The sequence below is a fragment of the Echiichthys vipera genome (genome assembly GCF_963691815.1).
Source record: "Echiichthys vipera genome assembly, chromosome: 9".
NCBI classification, from domain to species: domain Eukaryota; kingdom Metazoa; phylum Chordata; class Actinopteri; order Perciformes; family Trachinidae; genus Echiichthys; species Echiichthys vipera.
In genome coordinates this window covers 13,365,533-13,387,702 of record NC_139834.1, presented here as the reverse complement: position 1 = coordinate 13,387,702, position 22,170 = coordinate 13,365,533, and the positions used below count along the sequence as shown (strand labels likewise).

Here is a 22,170-nt window from a genome sequence, read left to right as displayed (position 1 = left end):
AGCTGTCCCTCAAGATGAACAGCAGTGGACCAGCGTATCCCCTCGCTTCTCTGTATGTAGGCGACCTGCATCCTGATGTTACGGAGGCCATGCTGCACCAGAAGTTTTCTCCTGCCGGACCCATCATGTCAATCCGTGTTTGCCGTGACATCGTCACCCGCAGATCGCTGGGATATGCCTACATAAACTTCCAGCAACCGGCTGATGGTAAAGTTCCCAAATTAAAACTTAAAAAATGGTTGGTTTTTTTTGTTTTTTTTATCACTGTGAAATGAATACACTGATAGCCACTGTGCAACACGATGTCACCCACTGTGGATCTACAGCAGTGAAAAGTTAAAATAAAGGGGAAGTTCATGTTGGATGCTGTCATGGGTTTCTAGAGATGAGGGTTCAAGCTGATCAGCTGATGGTGTAACAATACAAAAAAATGGGAAATTAGAAAAACTGTGGCTTGATTTGTGGTGGGGCTTTGACAAATATAATTGAACTGTATCAAGTGTATTTATTATCTTTTAGCGGAGTGTGCCCTGGATACAATGAACTACGATGTTATCAAGGGTCGGCCTATCAGAATAATGTGGTCTCAGCGTGACCCAGGTCTCAGGAAATCTGGTGTGGGAAACATCTTTATCAAGAACATGGATGAGTCTATTGACAACAAGGCGCTGTATGATACATTCTCAGCCTTTGGCAATATTTTGTCCTGCAAGGTAAGTATTCTGGATCCTTCTCTTCAGCTATGGCTGCGGCAATCATGATGAAGCTGCCTGCTCTTAGACTGCTTTTTGTTTGTTCAGCGTGTATTAAGCTAATATTGAACTCAATATTAAACAGATGTTACGTAATCCGCTTATCTTCTACATGCAATGGCGCTAAAACAATTTGTAAACAAGAGTAGGGCAGGGTATTACGTTTTTTATCAGTGTCGCAGCTTTTATATAAATATTTACCAATATATCCTGATGTTGCAAATTTATACAAAATCACATGATGAGCTATGAAATTAATTTTGAGTGTTCTCATCATTGTAGGTCGTTTGTGACGAGAGAGGATCCAAAGGCTATGGATTTGTTCACTTTGAGACTAACGAGGCTGCCAACCGGGCCATCGAAACCATGAATGGGATGCTCCTGAATGATAGGAAAGTGTGAGTAAAATAAATATAATCTAAAATGTGGCAAAACTACAATCTCTTACACTCTGAAAAAGAAAGTTGAGGCAAAGAGTAGTGCAGAATATATAAGCATGTGAACGATTTAAACTGTAAATTAAAGCTTAACTTTTGTTGTTTTCTTTTGCTCAGTCAGAAGACAGGTAAACAGTTGGAATCTGGCATTGTCACTGCAAAGGTCCCTTTGCTGGGGGGGACATGTCAGTTCTCCCTGTGTAGGTCAGTGAATAAATAGGATCTGTGTCTAGGTTTGTTGTCCTAAGCCCTATTTGGACGGGAATAGTTTAATGCAGGGAAGTGGAGTAAGCTCATTTTTACTAGAGATTTCAGTCCTGTCCGAATGCGCCATGTCAATAATTATTTTGGAGCGTGTCAGTAAAAACGACGGCGATTTTCACCTTCTGTAAAACGGTCGTTAAAAAAATACCCCCGGTAAAACTAGTCCTGTCCGAATACGGCCCTCTGTATAACATATGTTGATATTCTGTCATATCCCGTCAAAACGTAGTTTTTTGTTATACGTACATTAAAAAAAAAACATTTCTTTAAGCACGGAGATGCTTAAAGCAGCACTCTTATCACTTTTTTAAAGAGTCGATTTTCTCCATTAGTTTTGTGTTTACTTAACGGTAGAATACAGAGATTTCTTAATCCCGTGCAAATGGGCCAGTTATATTATGAGTATCCCGAGGTAAGACTATTTTACCCCACGTCCTCCCATTAAACTGTCCCGTCTGAATAGGGCTTAAGTGTGTATTGTGATTTTAGGACCAAACAGGCAAAGCTCATCAGATAGCTCTTGTACATACAGTGTAGGTTCTTCTTCTATTTCATTCACGATGGAACTAGAGATAAAGATTCATATTGGTTAAGTAGTGTGATCCGATGTAAACATTTACTGAATTAAGATTTTTCAATAATTATCTGTTTTTAAAACAATGTTACATCTTAAAAGTTGTGCTGTTTGTTGATGTTGTGTTCTTGAGGTCCTCATCAACAATTTTGTGGTGTTTTTGATGCTGTGTGTTGAAGCCAAAGACAAACTTTCTTTCTTTTATATCCCCACATTATTTTTCCCTTGGTGATGGGTTTGATTCTGTCCGCAGTTTTGTTGGCCACTTTAAGTCCCGCAAGGAAAGAGAGGTCGAGTTTGGCACCAAAGCTATGAAGTTCACCAACGTCTACATCAAAAACTTTGGTGAAGACTACACTGATGAGAAACTCAAGGAAGTCTTTTCTGAATTTGGTAAGAAAACAGTTTCACGCGTTCTGTGATTGATTAACACAGTTAATTACATGTCAAATAGTTACAGACTGTTTGATGCTCTCAGGCAGGACTCTCAGTGTGCGGGTGATGAAGGATGAGAGGAGTCGCTCACGAGGATTCGGCTTTGTAAACTATGCTAACCACGAGGCTGCTCAGAAGGTAGTGTGTGCCAAGTTTCTATGTCCACCCTGATTGAATACCTGCCAACAGTGGCAGCTCATTATATTGACATAAAGGGTGTGTCCATATAGTGTTTTTCTCTGGCAGAAAAGCGCTGGGGATTGCTTCATCAAAACAGCACCGCATGAGTTTTGTTTCTATGATGTACGTTGCTCACCATCAACATTCAGTGTCAGGTCAATCTGGACCCAAACAGGGGGTTTTCTGTCTCTGTTGTGATCGTTTCTGTCAGACATATCCTACAGCTCAGGATAGACAGACACGGTAGGAACAAGTTTCTCCACCATTTTCTTGGCACTCGGAGCCACCTCACAAAAAAAAGTCAGAGCGGTCAAAATTAATGGTAGGTGCATCTAGGCAGCATCATATGCTCTCTTCTTATTGGGAACAATTGTAAAAAGTGGGGCAGAGACTCACAAACCTGCAGCCCAGATACATTATGGGCTCAAGACCAATCACATGTAGCCTGGGTTTGATGTCTGACAACATTTTAATAAAAACACAAGGAAGTCTGTTTTTTCTTTACTTTGTTGTCCAGCCATTGGCTTACTACAGCTGGGAACCTTGAGGCTACATCCACACTCATATGTTTCTGTTTAAAAACGCATAACTTATGCTAGTTTATGCCTAGCGTCCACACTAAAACGGTGACGTTTGGAAACGCTGCTGTTCCTGTTTTAGTTGAAATGGATGCTGGCTGGGCAGACCCGGAGACCTTTGTTGCAGACACCCTTGTCAGTTAGGCAGACAGAATAGAATGACTTTAATGATCCCAGACTGGGAAATTATTTTGTAACAGCAGTAGTGGGTCAGCAAATAAAAACTTTGTACATAACATAAATGGAATCCAATATATACATAGTGTATATATACAGTGCACAGTGTGCTATAAACAATAAACAATAATAATATATACAACAAAATATGCAAAATATACTATAACAATAATAATAATATATACAAAACAAAACAACAAAAAAATAGTAGAGAGAGGGAATGTTAGGATGCAGCGTCTGTATCTGGGCAACAGCGGAGTGGATGACGTCACAGGCCAGCGCTGCATCAGCTGAAGGAGGAACGTACACACTGATAATGATGGCAGACGTGAATTCCCGGGGCAAATAACATGGCCTCATCCCAACAGTCAACAGTTCAATGTCCGGGGTACAGAGACGTCTCCCCACGCGAACGTGTCCGGGACCACACCACCTCTCACTCACGTACAGTGCAATCCCTCCTTTTTTCTTTCCGCTGCTTGTCACGTCCCAGTCCGCCCGAACAGTGCTGAAACCGGAAATCGCCATGCTGTGGTCCGGGATGTGTGAGTGAAGCCATGTCTCCGTGAAACACAACACAACACACTGCACTCACGATATTCCCTTTGAGCCTTTATCAGCGCGGCGAGCTCGTCTTGTTCCCCAGAGACCTCACGTTTCCCATGACGATCGCCGGTACAGCCGGTCTATGTCTCCTCCTCTTCACCCTCCGTTTCACTCAGGCTCTGCAGCCACGGTGTCTCCTCTGCAGCTCCTTCAGGACCTGAGGTCTGGCTCCGGGCAGCAGTACAGGTTCACACAGCGCAATCAGCTGGTTGCGTGTGTAAACAATGCGCTCAGTGATGCGCTCCTAGCCCTCCGTTGCTAGGGTTAGCAAAATCATCACAAAAACAACACAAAAAGTGCCCTGAAAGTTCAAAAAAAGAAAGGTGTTCGTCCTCTCCCAGTCTCCGGAGAAGAGTCGCCAAAAGTTGAGCAAAAACCAGAACAGAAACAACAAAAACTTTTTAAAAACTTAAAAACCCACGGGAGCTGCTGTTACAGGCTGCCACCTAGTACGGCGCCATAGCAACAGATATACCTTTCTGTGATCTTATCCTTATGTACTCAGTCCTTTCCTCTGATGATGGATAATGCTCCATGTACTGCTTTGAAAAATCACCATACTTGCTTCGCAGAGACTCTTTAAGACAGCAATTTAGTTTCCCGTTGCCTTTTACCTTATACTTAACCTTTTGTTACTTTCCGTAACAGTTTCATCTGGTGTTCTCGCTGTTGTTCCATCAAAGTATTTTCAACTTAAACATCCATGATTTTCAGCCTCAAAGTAACGTTGGATGATCTGCTTCCAGTTTACACTGGCACACAAAAGTCCGGGGTACACAAATGGTCACGTGATAGGCTTTTTCAGGCGTGTTCATATTGATGGAAATTATGTCTGATACAGAGTTAAAACGCTTGTGTGGAAGAACATCGCTTTTGTTTCAAACGGCCACATTTTGATTAAACGAAGTGATGTGGATGTAGCCTTAGTGTGGTTGACTGAAACACCTAAAATCTGTTCAAACGTGTTGATGCTGCTCTTGTTTTCCCAGGCAGTTGATGAAATGAATGGAAAGGAGCTCAATGGAAAGGTCGTCTACGTGGGTCGTGCCCAAAAGCGACTGGAGCGCCAGGGAGAGCTCAAGCGCAAGTTTGATCAGATCAAACAGGACCGCATCCAACGCTATCAGGTGCTGCTTCATTGTATACATATGGGCATCAGTGTTTCCCCAACCTTTGAAAGAAAAACAGAATATTATTCATTTAATTTCTGTGCACTTGTTTGATTTATGCTCAGCCTGAACGTTTTTACTGAGTTTTGCTGTCCTTCCTCTTCTGTCTTCTTTACCCTCAGTGTTTCACCGAGGACTCTCTCACAAACATACACATACACACACACACACACACTTCATAAAGGACTTGCTGATGGCCATTCAACCTGATATATCAGAGAGTTAAATCAATTATAATTTTAGAATATCATGAACAAAGAAAGAGTCGCTCTCTCTCTGCAAATCTGCATTTTTAGAACTGCTTTATTCCATACAGTTGTGTCTTACTCTTTGTGATTCCAGGGGGTGAATCTGTATGTGAAGAACTTGGACGATAGCATAAATGATGAGAGACTCCGGAAGGAGTTTACCCCTTACGGCACCATCACCAGTGCCAAGGTAATGAGATAAGACTTGGGCCTTCTTCATTTGAAATTGAGAACACACACGTGCAACAATCCTTGTAATTTTTTGTCGCAACAGTGAATCAAGGCTGGGCGTTTTTGTGGACAAAATTGAAAAAATGAAAAATAAGAAATACAGGAGGGTACATTGGCTGAATTGTCCAGACAATTTATTTTTAATTGAAAAATGTCTTTGAAATCTTGTCTCCAGGGTGAAAAAAATGAACAGCGAAAGTTAGGAATGTTACAGCACACCAGACACTCAATAGATAAGAAGCTGTTTATAGTGCTTTTATATTAATTTGCATTTTGATGTAGCTGATTGGAAACTGATGGGGAAAGGACAGGCGCTTTCAAATCGTACCTGGCAGGAGATTGGATGAACCATTTGTCTATCAAACTCTCGCTAAAGTCAGTCAGGAGAACAGATAAAACATGTTTTCCATCAATAAAAACCTCCAGTGCAGTTCTCTTCTTTCGATGAAGAAAAACTCTCCAGTTTTGACAAAACTGATGTTTTTGCAGTATCTAAGCCAACCTCTTTAGGAGCCGCCATTGTTGTTTTGAACAAGGGGTTGTCTCCTGTTAGGCAGATGCCAGATACTGTTGTATTTTGTAAAGGAAAGAGCATAGGTGAGAGATGCCCAAACAACCTGGATAAGTATGGAAAAAGGGAAAAGAGAATGAAAAAATGTCTATCGTTTCCAAACTATTATTTAAATTACTAAAATATATTAATATATACAAATCAAAACAAGTTCACTAACGCAACATAGCCGACCTGTAGATGAAATGAAACTAATCAAGCTGGCTGTAGGGTGGTTTTGGGTTACCATGGTTACTTTTCGCCGCTTGACTGCGTTTCTCATTTAGTGATTTTTTTTTCCATACTTATTTATCACTATTTTATTTATTTACAAGTATGTTTACTCCATCTAAAGCCAATGAAGCAAGGACTCAAGTTTTCTTTTGTAGTTCCTGGTTAATTGTTCATACCTACTGTTACTGTCTGTAGGAGTTGCAACAGGGAGGAAAATAAGCGGCATGCTGGGATAGAGGGGAAACTATTGAGCTTCTTTTATTCAGAGTTTTAGTGTACACTAGGTCAGCGGGGTCTCACAGAATTAGAGGGAAGATAAGAAAAAACTAAAAGGAAAGACTAAACAAAAATATAATCTAATTCTTTTGAATTAATATTATAAAATACTGATTAATTATTGAATAGTGAAGAAAAGTAACAAAAATTTTCTTGAAATTGTTGTGTGAAATATTTTGTGGCATTGTCGGTGGGTTTTCAAAGGAGGTCCCCGTCCAGAAGCTAATGCTGTTTGGGGGTCCTTGACATGGAAAAGTTTGGGAACCCCTGCACTAGGTTAAGGAGATGCTCTGCCATCCTGGTTCTCATTTGATTAAGAATTAAAATAGATAGATAGAGTTTCTAAAGGCAAAACTACATTCAATATTTATGGGCCACATGGTCAAGTCTGCTCAGCTTTTTGCCTTAAAGTCTGGTCTTTAGGCATCAGAGTCTCAAGTAAGTCGAGTCTCACACCAGTAGAGTCAAAGTCGAGCCGCAAGTCCCCCTTTTTTGGCAACCTGCCTCTCAAGTCTACAGGCCTGACGTCAAGTATCTTAAACATCTCTTTGTTTCCTGCAGATCATGAGAGATGGCTCCCAAAGCAAGGGCTTTGGATTTGTCTGTTTCACTTCACCTGAAGAAGCAACCAAAGCAGTGACTGAAATGAACGGGAGAATTGTTGCAACCAAGCCACTGTATGTGGCTCTGGCTCAGCGGAGGGAGGAGCGTAAAGCGATCCTGACCAATAAATACATGCAGAGACTCGCTAGCTTGAGGACGATGACCAATCCGATCATTGACTCGTACCAGCAGGCCGGTTACTACATGACCGTACCACAGGTATGGACCTTTGAACAGTAAGAACAGAGAGGGAATGTGATATTTGTCATGTTGAAAACCAAAAATGTTTTTGTGATTTTCAGTTTTTTTCTTAATTGCATTCCCACTTTTTGATTTGTACAGCAAAAGTGCCTGTGATGTGATATTCAGTCCTGCAGAGCTGGGCCACAACACTAGGTGTATTTGTTAGTGTTGGCATGTTTCTATCAGATTAGCAAAAAAGACTTGACACTGCATTGGTGAAATGGTGTAAAACAATAAGCAGCTCTTCCCGAGGACTTTAAAACACGTCACTCTGGGTTATTTTTGAAATACCAGCGATGACTAGCGAGTCTGCCAAAAAAAATATATATAATGGTAGCTGTACTTATTACTGGGGTTGGGATATAAAATGACTCCTATACGCTTCAGACAGGATTATGACTGACCAGGAACTGTTTGAATCATCACACCTCCCCTAGAGAAAAGTCCAAATGGGGCTGTAGATGTATTTCACTGGACTTTAAAGCTAATTTAAGATTCTGCTTGGATGATGGGTGTTGTGCAGTGTCACACGTGTATCCATTCCAGTTTCATCATAGGCCAGTGCGTTTAAAAAAAAAACCCAATTAAATGTGATTCAGAGGTTGACCTGCAATATGATCCCATTAACTAAAATGTATCTTACAGCCTCCCACTCGCTCCTTCTACAACCACAATGCTGTCAGCAACATGAGCAGCAACATGAGACCAGTGCCTCGTTGGCCTGGACACCCACCAAGACTACAGGGTGAACAGGTCATTTCTTTTTATGTTCACATGGATATATGGATGGATGCAATGTGTATAAATGTTGTCTCACTTGTTTTTAGGCCCCTACTCAACCCAGTTTGTTAGTACTTCCGTTTCCCGTCGTGGACCGACCCCCATCGCCGCAGTCAGACAGGCCTCCACCCAGGCTCCACGCATCATAAACTCCACACAAAAGACAAGTAAGCACCAGAAGTATCCTTCTCAAATGTGCTATTTATCTAAGTGGTAGAATTTGACATTTGTAATGTCTTTATTTAGATAACATTGGCACCCAGACTGTAGGAGGGCGTACTGATGTGCCTGTTATGACCAGAAGCGGCCAGTACAAGTACTCCCCTGCAGTGAGAAACGTCCAGCAGGTCATTACCGTACCTGCCCCCGTGACAAGACTACAGGTACTGTAGTCTGTCATGTAGCCTTTACCGTTTTCCAACCAGGTTTTCAACCCAAGACATCATTGGAGTACTGCTGTGTTACACTCGATATCTTCAGGTTATTCCCGCACCTGTGATGGAGCCTCCTCTGCACATTCAAGGCCACGAGCCGCTCACCGCCTCGATGTTGGTTGCAGCTCCACTCATGGATCAGAAACAGCTTCTCGGTGTGCCATCATTAAATTATGCACATTTGTTTTTTTAAAAATTGTGTATTTGTTAATCCCTGCTCTCCCGGCTGTGACGCATAGGGGAGCGATTGTACCCAGTGATCCATTCCCTTCACCCTAATTTGGCTGGAAAAATCACTGGCATGCTGCTGGAGATCGACAACTCGGAGCTTCTGCACATGCTGGAGACGCCTGAGTCCCTGCACTCTAAGGTATAACTGTGTTCTTCTTATTGTCTTTCAGTTGCCATTACAGACTAGTGCCGTATCCAACGAGTCACAGTTGAGTGTAAAAGTGTGTTTGACCTTGGAAATAGTGGTTGATAGTTTGATCAGTTATCATGAAGAAAGAAGCCTAAAACATGTAGATGGATTTAGTGTTTTCCAGAGTTTGATGATTATAATTATCTTTGCTAGGGTAAAGCAAGTATCAAGTAACTTAGAAAATGTGGCAAAAATTAGCTCTGGTTATTTATCAAGAAATAGTATATTTCAATATAATTTTTTGATTACTTAATCTTCTCCCCAAAGTCTCAATAAAAACAATACCAACCTCGCCAGCCTTACCAACATCATTCCGGCACATAACCCTTGTTTTTACACTTCATGCTAAGCTAACCAGCTCCTGGCTGTAGCTTCATATTTACCTTACAGACATGGTAAGAGATGAGACCAGTGTTGCTGAATTTTCCCCCCTCTCCTTCGGTCAGGTGGACGAGGCGATTGCTGTCCTGCAGGCTCACCAGGCGAAAGAATGCTCTCCTAAGAAGTGAAGAAGCCTTTCAGGTCAGCAACAACTTCCTCCGTTGAGAGCCATTTCAGCGGCAAAGGGATCCTTACAGAACCTGACTGTTTACAGCATATGCCATCTCCAAGGTTTAACGTTAAATAATCAAATTTATCAAGATCAAGACAGTTCCTGCTCTTTACCTCGAAAGATCCCTTCAATTTGACAGTAATACCAGGAAGTTGTGACTTTGGTTGTAAAATTTCGCCCTTGTGATGATCACGATTGAATAGTTCAGAAGAATCCTGCACAGCTGTGTGCCGAGCTGCAGGCATTGTCACCAAAAGACTAACCATGTCATTTTTTCCCAGATGAACGACTTTCTGGAGGAGGAAAAAAAAAAAAAAGTAGTAAAATTTTGAAAAAGAGAACAGTGTTAACTGACAGTTAAACATTTGTTGTAGCAATTTTGTTGTTGCAATACCTTTTTGTTCGAAGATAAAGTTTACAGTATATGCATCAAACCTGTATTGTGTCATTTGTTTAACACCAAAGCTGTAGTTGTCCCTGTTCCCATGCAGTTGAGACGGACTGTCTCAAACTGGATGGTTGTATAGAGAAGCTCAGAAAAGCGGCTACACACTATTTGACAGAGGTGGGGTTGTTAATCGGATTTGCATTTTCCAAACAAACCAGTAAGCCTTCATTCTTTAAGTCTGCAAGTACTGTTTGAAAACACTTCTGATAAAGCAAAAATCGTACCTGTGTCTCTTGTATGAGTTAAATTTTTCCTCTTTGCATCATTGTGGTGTGCTGAACTGTAATGGGCTCATTACTTCCCCCTGGGTGGAATTCCCCCACTGATATTTGATATCGGTGAAACCTGCAGTTGTAGTGGGTGTTTTTCCCACCAATGGCCCCCACAGAAAACAATGAGCCCATTCCACAGTAGAAAGTAAACCTTGACAAGGAACACAGGTGAGACGGTTGCTTTTTTCAGTGTTTATAAACTGTATTGTTGTTATAACAGAAGATTTCAAGGATGAAGACCAATTTGTAAATGTGTCTGATTAACTAACCCAACCTATTAATCTAATGCACAGAAATAATGCTAACCAGTATAAGCCACTGGTCATCATACTGAGTATTGAATTGGGGCTGTTTTTGGCTTTTGAATTCAACATTTTATTTAAGAGGAACAATGTCGTTTCAAGTTCCAGTTTGACTTTATATTGGTTAAATATCACCACTTGACTCATGTCTTCCTTGTGCCAGTATCACTTTTTAAAAAAAAAAAATGATGTCATCCTCTCCATCAATGTGGTAGCACCTAACAAATCATGTCACCCAATTTAGTGTCATCTTGACACATTTTGTAGCCAGCTAAATGTCAATGTTATGTCATCTTAAATTTGTCTCCGTACAAAAGGTCAATTTCCTACTGAAGAACTGTGCGCAACCATCTGACGCTTAATAATTGACTAGCATTAAACACGGAGTCCAATGCTGTAATTAAAGACTTTAAATCACAAGAGTAATTTTAAATTTAACCTGGGAACACACTCCTCCAAAAAGGTGACAAATGTAAATTGAATTGTCAAATTTGCCAAAGTTTATTGGGAGCCTTCATACAAAAAATGAAATTATGGCTGTAAAAAGTTACAAAGGATTATTGTTGACATTGATATACTTTTGGCATTTAAGGCCCATTAACCCAACAGAGTTCTGTAACTCTCCGCAATTTCTTTAAAATCTAAAACTGTGGATTTAAACAAGCAGATATGACAGGAATATTTAAAAACATACAGACCAATAGATACCTGCAGATTACTTCTCGGTGGTAGTTTACAACACAAACCAACAAAAAAAATTAAGCAACTCAAAAAAAAACCTGCCTAGTATTCAATGGTGAACACATGAACTCGAGGCAACTTTTATTACATACAGCCAACTAATTTCAATGCATCTGTTTCAATAACACTTACATGACTGCAAACAAATGTATTTACACTGACTTTCACAAGCATGTCTCAAACTATCGACGTGCCGGCATTAGAAGCTGCTTCGCTGTTACTGAATCAGGGAAAAGGTTGTGGTAGGTTGGTAAGGGAACGTAGGCAGCAGTTATCATTTTGCCTGGAACAGAGAACAAAAAGGAAATTTAAAAAAACTCAAATGATCCACATTGTCTTTTACAATTACATTAAGGATTCAAAAGAAAACGGCATTGTCACATACCTGCAAACCAGCGTCCATGAAGTGCATTTACAGTTGCCATTGCTGCTGGTATTGAGGGACACTTCACGTACACATTACCCTATGTGAAAAAATTACAAAAGAAAATTGTCACAGGGTGCAGTTTTCCTATCAAACTATTTTGTGTATGAACCCTTTTTTGATCCACTTTGGATAAGTAGAATTTGTTAGATCAGATGAGTGAACACACTCTTTAATAAATCTGTAGGCGTCAACTTACTTGAGCTGAGTTTTTATCGACATAAATGTGAACAATTCCTCCATGTTTGTTGCACTCTTCAATAACATCATCCTGGATCTCAATGGCCCAGGTAGGATCGTTTTCCCTGAGAAAAAAACAAGTTTGGTAATGTTAAAATACAATGGCTTCAAAATCTTAGATTGTCAGTATTCCGGAAACAAGTTTTACAGGGTGGACTTGAAAAAAAGTAAATTTGCTGTTGGTTGCTGTAATTTTCGCTGTTGTTCATAACGGCCACAAAGATCCTTCTTAGAGCAGTTTCAATGCATAGAATGAGGGGACAATAATCCAGTCATTATTTGTAAAAGTTATGACAGTGCAGTTTGTCTCACAAATAAAATAGACATCTTCTCAAGTTAGTATTTTTAATCTGCAGTGCTTCAAATTAGTGTTTCCTTCCTGATCTTTGGCAGACGATCAATTAAGTAGTGCTAGTAATGTTTTTAAACAAACCAATCTAAAAGGATAATATCCTTACGATTGTGGGTTGAACAAGTTGGACAGCTGAAGGCAGTGTGTAGCCAGTGGCTGTGATGGGAGGTTCAAGGCTTGGCTTGAAGCTGGAGCTGGAGCAGCTGAAACAAAAATGATTAATTATTTGTCACTGAACTTTAAAGTAAATAAATTTAATATAAACACTGTTTTCCATCATCAAGACCCTCACCTGGTGGAGCGGCAGAAATGTTCCCAAAGGGTATGGACCCAGTCATCTGTAGAGCCTGCTGAGCAGCAGGAGGGATCTTCAGGCCAGTTCCTGTGGAGGGAGAGAGAACTAAAAGTGTTAATTTCAGAAACTAAATCTGATGATTGGTTTGTGAAAATTATGCAAGTTGTAACAAACCTTCTGCTAGGCGTGCCATAAGCTGTAGACGCCCTGTGGTGCCGAGGTCGATGCCAGTCCTCTCTAGTTCGTCATTGTCCAGGAACGAGCTGGCTGTCGATGAGTCTGAGCGCTCTGTAACATGCCCCACCTTCATCGGACGTCCTGCCAGCTCGAAGCCATTCAGCTGCTCCAAGGCCTTTTTTGCACATTCTGCATCTGCAAACTTTAAGAAGCGAGAGATCAGAATCAAACTAGCTGCAAACACTAAAGCATTGTTGATGAAATAAAGATGCTTTACTTACCGATATGAAGCCATATCCCTTGGATCGCCCAGTCTCACTGTCCATCATTAGCTGGATCCCCTCAATCTTTGGAAACAAAACAATTCAGGAAGATGAGCATGAATGCATCTACAAAACAAGTCAAAATAATTATATACTGGATGAAACTAGTTCCTGACCTTTCCAAAAGGCTCAAAGATCCCTCGAAGCATTTCTTCAGTAATGTTGAAGTGCAGCGAGCCCACGTACAGCCGCATTGGACCTGAACTGCCCTTTTGTAGGTTGTTGGCAGCAGCTGCAGCTCTGTTTTTCTCTGCCTGTTATTATATTTGGAAATAAATGCAATTAAGTCCATCCTGTTTCTCATGTAGAAAGACTTAATTATACCTGACCCCAATGTAATGTGGTTTAAACAAGTTTCTAATTAAAAAAAATAAATAAATCTGTTTAATAGGGAGGTATAGCCTATTAATGTGTTCGGTCACATCAGGTAACAGTGTTCCAAGTCACCCACCTGAGAGGCCTGGACAATGATGGGCACTCCTAAGAGCCTTTGGCCAGTCAGCCCAATAGCCAGTGGTACAGAGGAGGCCTCCACAAACTCTATGTATGCGATGCCCTTTGATCTCCTGGAGTTTCTGTCCGAGATCATTCTCACATCTCTTACCTACAGAGAAACAGTGACGATTTAGGAGATAATTTCTACATACAGACTCACTGACTTATATGTGAAAATAACATTAAAATTAACTGACTTTTCCGACAGCTGAGAAGAAATCTTCCAGGTCTCGAGCTCTGATTCTCGCAGCAAGCTGCATACAGAAAACTGTGCGGGCATCCCTCTCCTCTGGTGTTAGATTGTCAATGGGTGCCCTAAAAATAAATACATAAATAAGCAGCCCAAATTTAAATAGCCATTTCATAAAAAATGAGGGAAAATATCAATACATAACGCAAAAACAACACTCAAAAACACTGGATTTCAGGGTGCTATAGCAAAATGAGGAAATATACTTAACTGACCTTAAAAAGTAGGAAAAATGATTAATCTCACCTTATGGGACTCTTCTCTTTTTTGAAGGGGCTCCGACTTTTGGAACGTTTCCGGCTAAAACAAAGAATTACTTTTATTCAACTTTAAATAAAGCTAAAAGCACATGCATATCAAAGAAATATAGGGTCCAGGTCCAGTTATATACTCTGTGAGCAACACATGACAGGAGGTGATCAAACTCTGGAGTTCAATATTTGTACTGTTAACATTGACATCTACCGTAAACCTCCTAAAGGCCCCCAGTTCTCCCACAAGGCACCTTTCAAAACAGTCATGACTCATTGGGACACTTGAACAGAACCATCGTTAATGCTGTGCTTCTCCCACTTTGACTAGTCAAAATTTCTGATGTCAAAAAGGCTGATAAACAACTGATAATACACTCTGATGACAAACTTCGTAACTTATTCTCCATATGCATTTAAAGAGGTAGGACAAAAATTAGAAACCTCAAAATGATGTAGTCCGGTACAACACCACCTAAATGTATAAACATTTTTGACAATTGAGTTTACAAATCTCTGACAATGTTGCCAAAAACAGAACATTATAAGCTGAATAAAGACAGAGGTTATAGCAGGACCGTTGTATTGGATTGTACAGATGTACCTAGTAAAGTGGACACAGAGTGAACATGTCATCAAATATAAAAGGTCACATACACTGGGCTCTTGCGTGCTCTGTACCGCCCAGAACGCTCCTTGCTTTTGGAGCTGCTGCGATGGCGCTCTCTGCTACGGCTTCGTTTTCGTTCCCGGCTCTTGCTCCTCTTCTTACCCTTCTTTTTGTCTCTGCTTCTGCTTCTTCTCTTTTTAGAGCCTGGGCTTCGGCTCCTGCTCCTCTTTTTTCTGAAAGATGTTACAATATCGCTATCATTGTGCAAACCGAACACATATAAATTTAACTTATAGATTTTATGTAACTCAGAACCACAAAGCCATGCATTTAAAACTTACTTCTTATTTTGGTCATCATGGCCATTTGCATGAGAGGACTTGATCTCATCCTAAGCAAGGTTGATAGAAGAACATCATGAGGACGTAGATGAAACATTTCAAGTCGTCAAGGTAAAGGGGGTGGGGTGGGACAAGAGAAAATGCAGAATATATTCAATTAATAATAATACTTCATAACTTCCTACTGTCATGTCTGGACAGTGTCCTTCCACCACCCCAATAGCTTCCCATCCCATTCCTGTTTTTACAAGGCTGCTCAGTACTTAATGCAACAAAGCAAAGTTAAGGAAGAGTGTCCAAGATATTAGCTGAGTTCAGGAAGCTTTGACAGAAGTCAGATCATCTCCACCATTCCCCTTCTTATAGGTCGTACCAATGCCACTATTTGTGCCTAATCATGTGACCACGCATGGCCCACGACCACTAAAAGAGATCCTGTGTGGTTGGTGTCAGTCCAGTGATCTTCACCCATTTTCGTTCTTGGACTGTAAGAGCTCGATGCCACCTCTGTCACACATCTTGCCCTGAAGCAAACAGGGATTCACACTTCTTAGTAATATTGACGCCCAAGAAAATAAATGAATAAAAAAAAAAAATTAAATCCATCAAATCAGCCACGTGTTACACTGCCATTATCTTTAGTTTGCATATTATACGTAATATCTCCAACCTTTTGACTTAAGGACTACTGAAAATTCTAATAATATATCAATATCTGTGGTATTGTGTAGCATGCAAAATCAAGATGCTGATTCACATTACAGTTGACTATGGCAAAGAGGCAGTATTCATATTTACTAGCAAGAGAAAATATTCACCTGTATTTTGCCAAAAAAATCACCACAAGTCTCATGTGTTGGCACAATGAAGCTCCACAACTGCAATATCTGCATTTTCAAGCATACTGTTGTCAAACTACAACTATTGGATTTAAAGCAGTTACAGATTGATACAAACACAATTCAGAATCCTTTATCAATTTGGGGGAATTATTTCTCTAAACACATTTTCATAAATTATTCTAACTAAAGAGCAATTCAGTTGAATTACTTCAAATGATACATTATTGTCAAAGCCACATGGTGTTAAACAAAATGGGGTTTACGTTGGTTTTGACTGGACATCCAGAAACAATGATGGCATGCAGATTGCAAATCTGAATACTGCCTCATTTGCTGGACAGGTAACGATGGGTTTATCAACCATTGGCATTCACCTTGTTGCAACCGAATAGGGATTGGCTGTTCTAGGTTGAATCTCTTTTAGGCCTAAGGTGAACCACAGTACATCAGTATATGCACAATAACTACCTTCCTTTTTTTCACAGTTCACAGTGGAATCAAAGATGAATTCATGGGAGTAGAGGTGAGATATCATTAGGGAAGTCTATAAAGAGAGATAGATGTGGATTTATTTATAATTCTGTATTGCGTTTTAAATACTCAATCACACCACACAACATTCAAGTAAACTTTGTCACAGTAGCAAATACATATATAAAGGACTCAAGAGTAAATAACAGTGAAACAGGCTTCATATCTCCGTAATCTGCAACCCACCTTTCTGAATGGAGCCTCCAGCATGGCCTCAACGTCAAAATCATCAGCCATGATGATCCTGTGAAAAGAGGACAACATTAACATTTACAAACAAGAGACCTGTTTTGAAGCAGTTAAGGTTTCTTCCCATATACAGCTACCACCGCACTGATACTTTCTGTCTTGGATATTTGTTATTGAAATGATTACCAGTTAAAGTTTGAGAAAATACACGCAGCAATGGTTTCACTATCAGGGATGTCTGTCTCTCTCCTCAACCGGTCTGTCCGACGTTCCTGTCTGTTAAAAGGAAGGTTATCGTTGCCAGATAATATTGTTATTATTATTATTGAGACTTGCTGCTTGTGGAAGAACTGCTGTGTCTCTGTAAATCATAAATAAGTAATGGTGTGGGGTCTAGGCTTTACTTACAACCTAACTTATAAGTCAGCATAAGTAACTTGTGTCATGATTTGGCACTATAAATAGAATTGAATTATATTTTTAGTTATAATTACATTTACAGCTGTCACGTCACCCGGTAAATCAAGCCACATTTTTTGAAGTTAGTCACTTAAGTTTTAGGCTAAAAACACCCTCTTGGTAAATTGCGTGCATGTATATCCAATTAAATGAAAGCTAGATTAAGGTTTCATGATGTTGGATGGCAGCGCTACGACACAGGACGTTGCCCAAACTTCCTCTTGTTGTCCCGTTTCACACAAATTGAATCTTTGGCAAGATCAAGGGGAATGCAAATTATGTGACCAACTAAACCGCTCTTAACGTAACAGATTCAACAGAACGGAAATAAATGTTGAGCATTTACGTTGAGAGGTTAATTTAATGCCAACATAAAACGAAAAACACGCGTTGCGCTCAAACGCGAAGCTAACGCTAACTAGCCACCTCGGGAAGCTCCGTCGTTTCAACGTCAATGACCCCCATTAAATAATTCACCTCAGCGTTAGACCGTACTGCTTATATAAATATTAACAAACATGTAATAATCCAGTTTAAGCCTCAATACTCCCAGCTGTCCACAGGATGTAAAAGTGACGTTAATGTTTACGTTAGAAAAAACAAGTTAACAGCCAATATGGCTAACAGCGTTTCCGCGGCAGCAGCAAGCTAACACGTTAGCTTCATTAGCAAACATTGACGTTACCGTTGGAAAATGGATGAAAATGAGGAGCCAAAGTCAAAATATCACGGGAAATGTTCTCCTGAAGAGACTCGCCTCGACGCCTCCCACTCCGCAGATCAAACAGAGATTAAATTAAATCACTATTTTCGAAGTTATGTAACCTTTTTATTTTCTTTTTCAATGTTAGCTCCTCTCCGTGTGGAAGCAGGTCGTGGCCTGATACCAAAATGCTCGCCTTCCTTCTTCTTCGCCGTCTTCTTCTTCTACGTGAGCTTTTGCGGCCGCGGCGATGATAGGCGTTGCATTACCGCCGCTCACTGGAGCTGCGACCACACAGCAGGTGCAGGGAAACACTGTTCGACAGGGGCATATTTTTATTTGTTTATTTTTAATAAAATGACCCGATATAAACATTTATTTTCTTACACGTGCCATGGAAGCCAAATTCCACCAAGTCATTTACATAAAGTATCTCAAAATAATGACAAAGTATCTCAAAATACAGACTTTGTATCTAAAAACATAGACATAGTGTCTCAAAATAAAGACTTTGTGTCTCAAAATACAGACTTTGTATCTAAAAAAACAGACATAGTATCTAAAAATAAAGACTTTGTGTCTCAAAATACAGACTTTGTATCTAAAAACATAGACATAGTATCTCAAAATACAGACTTTGTCTCATATTAAAGACTTTGTATCTCAAAATACAGACTTTGTATCTAAAAACATAGACATAGTGTCTCAAAATAAAGACTTTGTGTCTCAAAATACAGACTTTGTATCTAAAAAAACAGACATAGTATCTAAAAATAAAGACTTTGTGTCTCAAAATACAGACTTTGTATCTAAAAACATAGACATAGTATCTCAAAATACAGACTTTGTCTCATATTAAAGACTTTGTATCTCAAAATACAGACTTTGATCTAAAAATATGGACATAGTATCTAAAAATAAAGACTTTCTGTCTCAAAATACCGACTTTGTATCTAAAAACATAGACATAGTATCTCAAAATAACGAAAGTATCTCAAAATAATGAGAAACGAATAAAATAATAATTAATTAAAAGAAAACTAAAATAATACTTTCGTATTATTTTGAGAAAGATTCTCACTACTTTGTGATAGGCTACTTAGTCAATATTTTGAGCTACTTATTCATTATATTGACTTACAGGATGTTTTTTTCGGAGCTTCCATATGTGTCAGAGTTATACACAATGCCCTTTTTTCCTAAATGTAGAAGAAATAATGACATAAATTAAAGTGCACAAAGACAGTAAACATAAAATAAAAGAATGAAGAATGACAAAAAACGTTTGGGGTCTGCTTAACTAAGGGAGTTAATTTGAAATAGCTAAAAATGCCATAAAAACAACCCGTCGAAAAACAACTGCACTTTCGCTGTTCCTCCTGTGGGCACAAACAACCTTGGACATTGGAATCAACGCGAGAGCACACAGTCGCGTTGGCCTCTTTCACGACTCTGTGTCGCCATCTAGTGATGCCTAAAAATGCTGGAACATGAAATGTTGCATTGCATGAGTATATTTAACTGTCAGCAAAACATTTAGGCCAATCTTAGTCAAAACGACTCCAGGGACACATGATGAAAGTATGAACAACCCAAATTAAATCCTACATGTCCAGAAGGATTAGAGGAAGTATAAACTTATGGATTCCTACCCCTTCTCAACTACTCATAAATGAATGTATATATCCTATCATATACATCTACATTTACCTTCATCTTTCACTACTACTTTTGTTCTCACAATTATATTTGATCCGGCAGTTGTTAATTAATTGTGTTTCTCATTTTGTATAGATTATGTTTGTAATAAGCCCTGTTTGCTCCTGTGCATTTTTCTTTTACAGTGTATTGTATTTTGCAGCTCTTTTTAAATCGTTTATTAATATCAACTGAAAAAATGGTGCATCTCAAGAATATTGACATTTAGGAGCTTTATTGACTGTTTTCCCTCTTCACAGCATGATATATTGACATAATTAGAAAAACAAAATTGCACACAGCTAAGAGAAAACATTTATTTCACATAAAAAAGATGTGACCAATTGGCAAAGATAGCAATAACACTATTGCTGGTTGAATTAGACAGTGTTGGAAAGTGTCACTGCACTAGAATGTTTTTTTTTCATTATTATGTATGATCATATTTAAAATATAATTTCTTTAAACATATAGCTTAATTAATAGTTACTGTAACACTACTCTCAATGATGGTAAATTCCATTACTTATAAAGACAAAAACATGCGTATTTACATTTTATTCCTCAGTCAAATGACCACACGTGGCTGCTGCATGTCAGGCAGCAGAATCCTCTTTACTGAGTTTAAGCGGTAAATGGGTCGGAGGAACATCGAAAAAAAGTTCATCGTCAAAACAGAAATCATCGGATGGTGGTGCAAGGTACGGCAGCTTCAAGACGAAGCCTGTGAGGATGCCTCCCAGCGCTGACACTCCTATGGTGGAGAACACAGCTGCGACTTGGTAGAGAGCCTGTTCGCGGGCAGTCCTCCCCAGCCCTGGCTGTAAACCGGGGATCAACATCTGAAGCTCTTGTAGCTTTGGGTCTCCCGCCACTGGTGCTCTGTGGGAAAAGATCTCATACAAACTGGGGCCATAAATCTCCTCATTAGCCATCAGTATAGCACATATTCCTGCAGCACAGGATATAAGTCCTGTTAGACCGTGCAAATTATGTATTCCACACTGATCTTGGATCCTGAAGCGCTGTGCCAGGAAGGGGCTCAAATACTTGTAGCCTAGCATGCATGCAGTGCAGCCCATCATACCTAGAGCGTATGCAGCTGCAGGTGATATCATCATATCCACAGATGCCCCAACTGTCACGCCTCCAGCCAGGGTCACATTCTGAACATCGGCCATGGTGATCTTACCATTTTTGTTCAGCATGGCAGAGAGAGCGAACGCTGTAAGCGTAGAGGCGCTGAGGCCGATAAAGGTGTGGAGGATGGCTCTGTGCTGGTCGTCTCCTTTCAGGGTCAATGCTGAGTTGAAGGAGGGCCAAAACACCCATAGGAACAAGGTCCCCATCACAGACAGGATGTCAGACTGGTAGCTGGTGTTCTCCTTTGCATGGCCTTCATTTAGGGAAGGCCTGTACAGTACAAAAGTGACACCCAAGCCAAAATAACAGGCAAATAGGTGAATAAGAATGGAGCCTCCTGCATCGTTGATCTTTAGATACTTGAGCACGCCCCATTCTGTGACTGCAAACACTGGTACCTCCAGCAGTGCCATGACCAGCAGCTGCAAGGGGCTCGTCTTCCCCAGCACTGCCCCAAAAGATATCAGCACTACAGCACAGGCAAACTCTGCATTTATGAGGTTGATTACTCCGAGGTGGATCTTACCCTCATGGCTGAACTGGAAGTATCCCTGCACCAGAATGGCCCACTGGATAGCAAAAGTAGCCGTTAGGAAATTAAAAACCATCCCTCCAAAGCCATAGAATCGAAAAAATGCCAGCAGGCATCCAAAGCCAAGGAATATCATGACCTGTATGTCTGTAAAAACAGGGTAGTCCTTGTACACTGCATTGTCCATGGGGTTAGTCCTGTTAGTCTGAAATCTGGCATCAGCATGCTCGTCGTAGGTGACAAAGAAAGCATACAGCGCAACAATAATCACCTGTGTGACAAAGATAAACACAGGTAACTTCACTCGAAGGCTGGTCGACGGCGTCTTCATCCTGACAGCTCTTTTGAGCTAATGACAGTTATTTCTTATGCAGCCTATATTATCTCTGTTCTAGAAAAGACAGGTCAAAGGCATTGATTACCCCTGCTTTCTCTCAAACAAACACAAGCAATATTCCCCTCAGAGAAATACTGCTGCATGGACTTTGGTCCTTGTAACAAGGCCTGTAACAGCTCTGAAACATCAGCATTTCTGTGGTTATTTTATAGCACAATGCTGCATGTCTTTGCGTATGCACCTGCTATCAGTAATATGCACTATTAGCTATGTATTTACCACAAACATTTCCTTTAAAAAAGTTTTTTTTATCATGCATATTTAAAAAAAATTCATGCATTATAATAATGTAACATCATTAATGTTGACATGTCTATTTCTATTGTCCTGCTGTGATGGCAGCTTCCAGATTTCCATTTGGAAACATTGTGGAAGACGGTTGGCTTACTGTGAGCCTCTCTTTCGATCAG

At 40.1% G+C, this 22,170-nt stretch overlaps 3 protein-coding genes across 4 annotated transcripts; 1 reads left to right on the top strand and 2 right to left on the bottom strand.

Annotated features, from left to right (window-relative positions):
* Positions 1-14: 14 nt before the first annotated feature.
* Positions 15-9,701, top strand: pabpc1l (poly(A) binding protein, cytoplasmic 1-like; the record flags this gene model as incomplete). Its single annotated transcript, XM_083920789.1, has 14 exons — positions 15-207; positions 520-713; positions 1,035-1,150; positions 2,281-2,420; positions 2,506-2,600; positions 4,993-5,130; positions 5,515-5,610; positions 7,273-7,533; positions 8,203-8,302; positions 8,385-8,504; positions 8,584-8,720; positions 8,818-8,926; positions 9,011-9,141; positions 9,639-9,701. 14 exons carry the CDS (start codon positions 15-17, stop codon positions 9,699-9,701), a joined length of 1,893 nt encoding a protein of 630 aa, XP_083776915.1.
* Positions 9,702-11,244: 1,543 nt separating this feature from the next.
* rbm39b (RNA binding motif protein 39b) lies at positions 11,245-18,189 on the bottom strand. 2 transcript variants are annotated; one of them, XM_083920112.1, is made up of 17 exons: positions 17,973-18,189; positions 16,826-16,883; positions 16,483-16,652; positions 15,739-15,790; positions 15,267-15,316; positions 14,973-15,158; positions 14,311-14,364; positions 14,012-14,129; positions 13,771-13,923; positions 13,436-13,573; positions 13,278-13,343; positions 12,994-13,198; positions 12,817-12,906; positions 12,631-12,727; positions 12,132-12,237; positions 11,894-11,972; positions 11,245-11,791 (listed from the first exon to the last, which is right to left on the bottom strand). In XM_083920112.1, exons 2-17 carry the CDS (start codon positions 16,874-16,876, stop codon positions 11,691-11,693), a joined length of 1,716 nt encoding a protein of 571 aa, XP_083776238.1. In that variant the 5' UTR covers positions 16,877-16,883; positions 17,973-18,189; the 3' UTR covers positions 11,245-11,690. The 2 variants fall into 2 exon arrangements, with proteins under 2 accessions (XP_083776238.1, XP_083776237.1); XM_083920111.1 differs by lacking the exons at positions 15,739-15,790; positions 16,483-16,652.
* Positions 18,190-20,284: 2,095 nt separating this feature from the next.
* Positions 20,285-21,694, bottom strand: rh50 (Rh50-like protein; the record flags this gene model as incomplete). Its single annotated transcript, XM_083920512.1, has 1 exon — positions 20,285-21,694. One exon carries the CDS (start codon positions 21,692-21,694, stop codon positions 20,285-20,287), a length of 1,410 nt encoding a protein of 469 aa, XP_083776638.1.
* Positions 21,695-22,170: the final 476 nt, after the last annotated feature.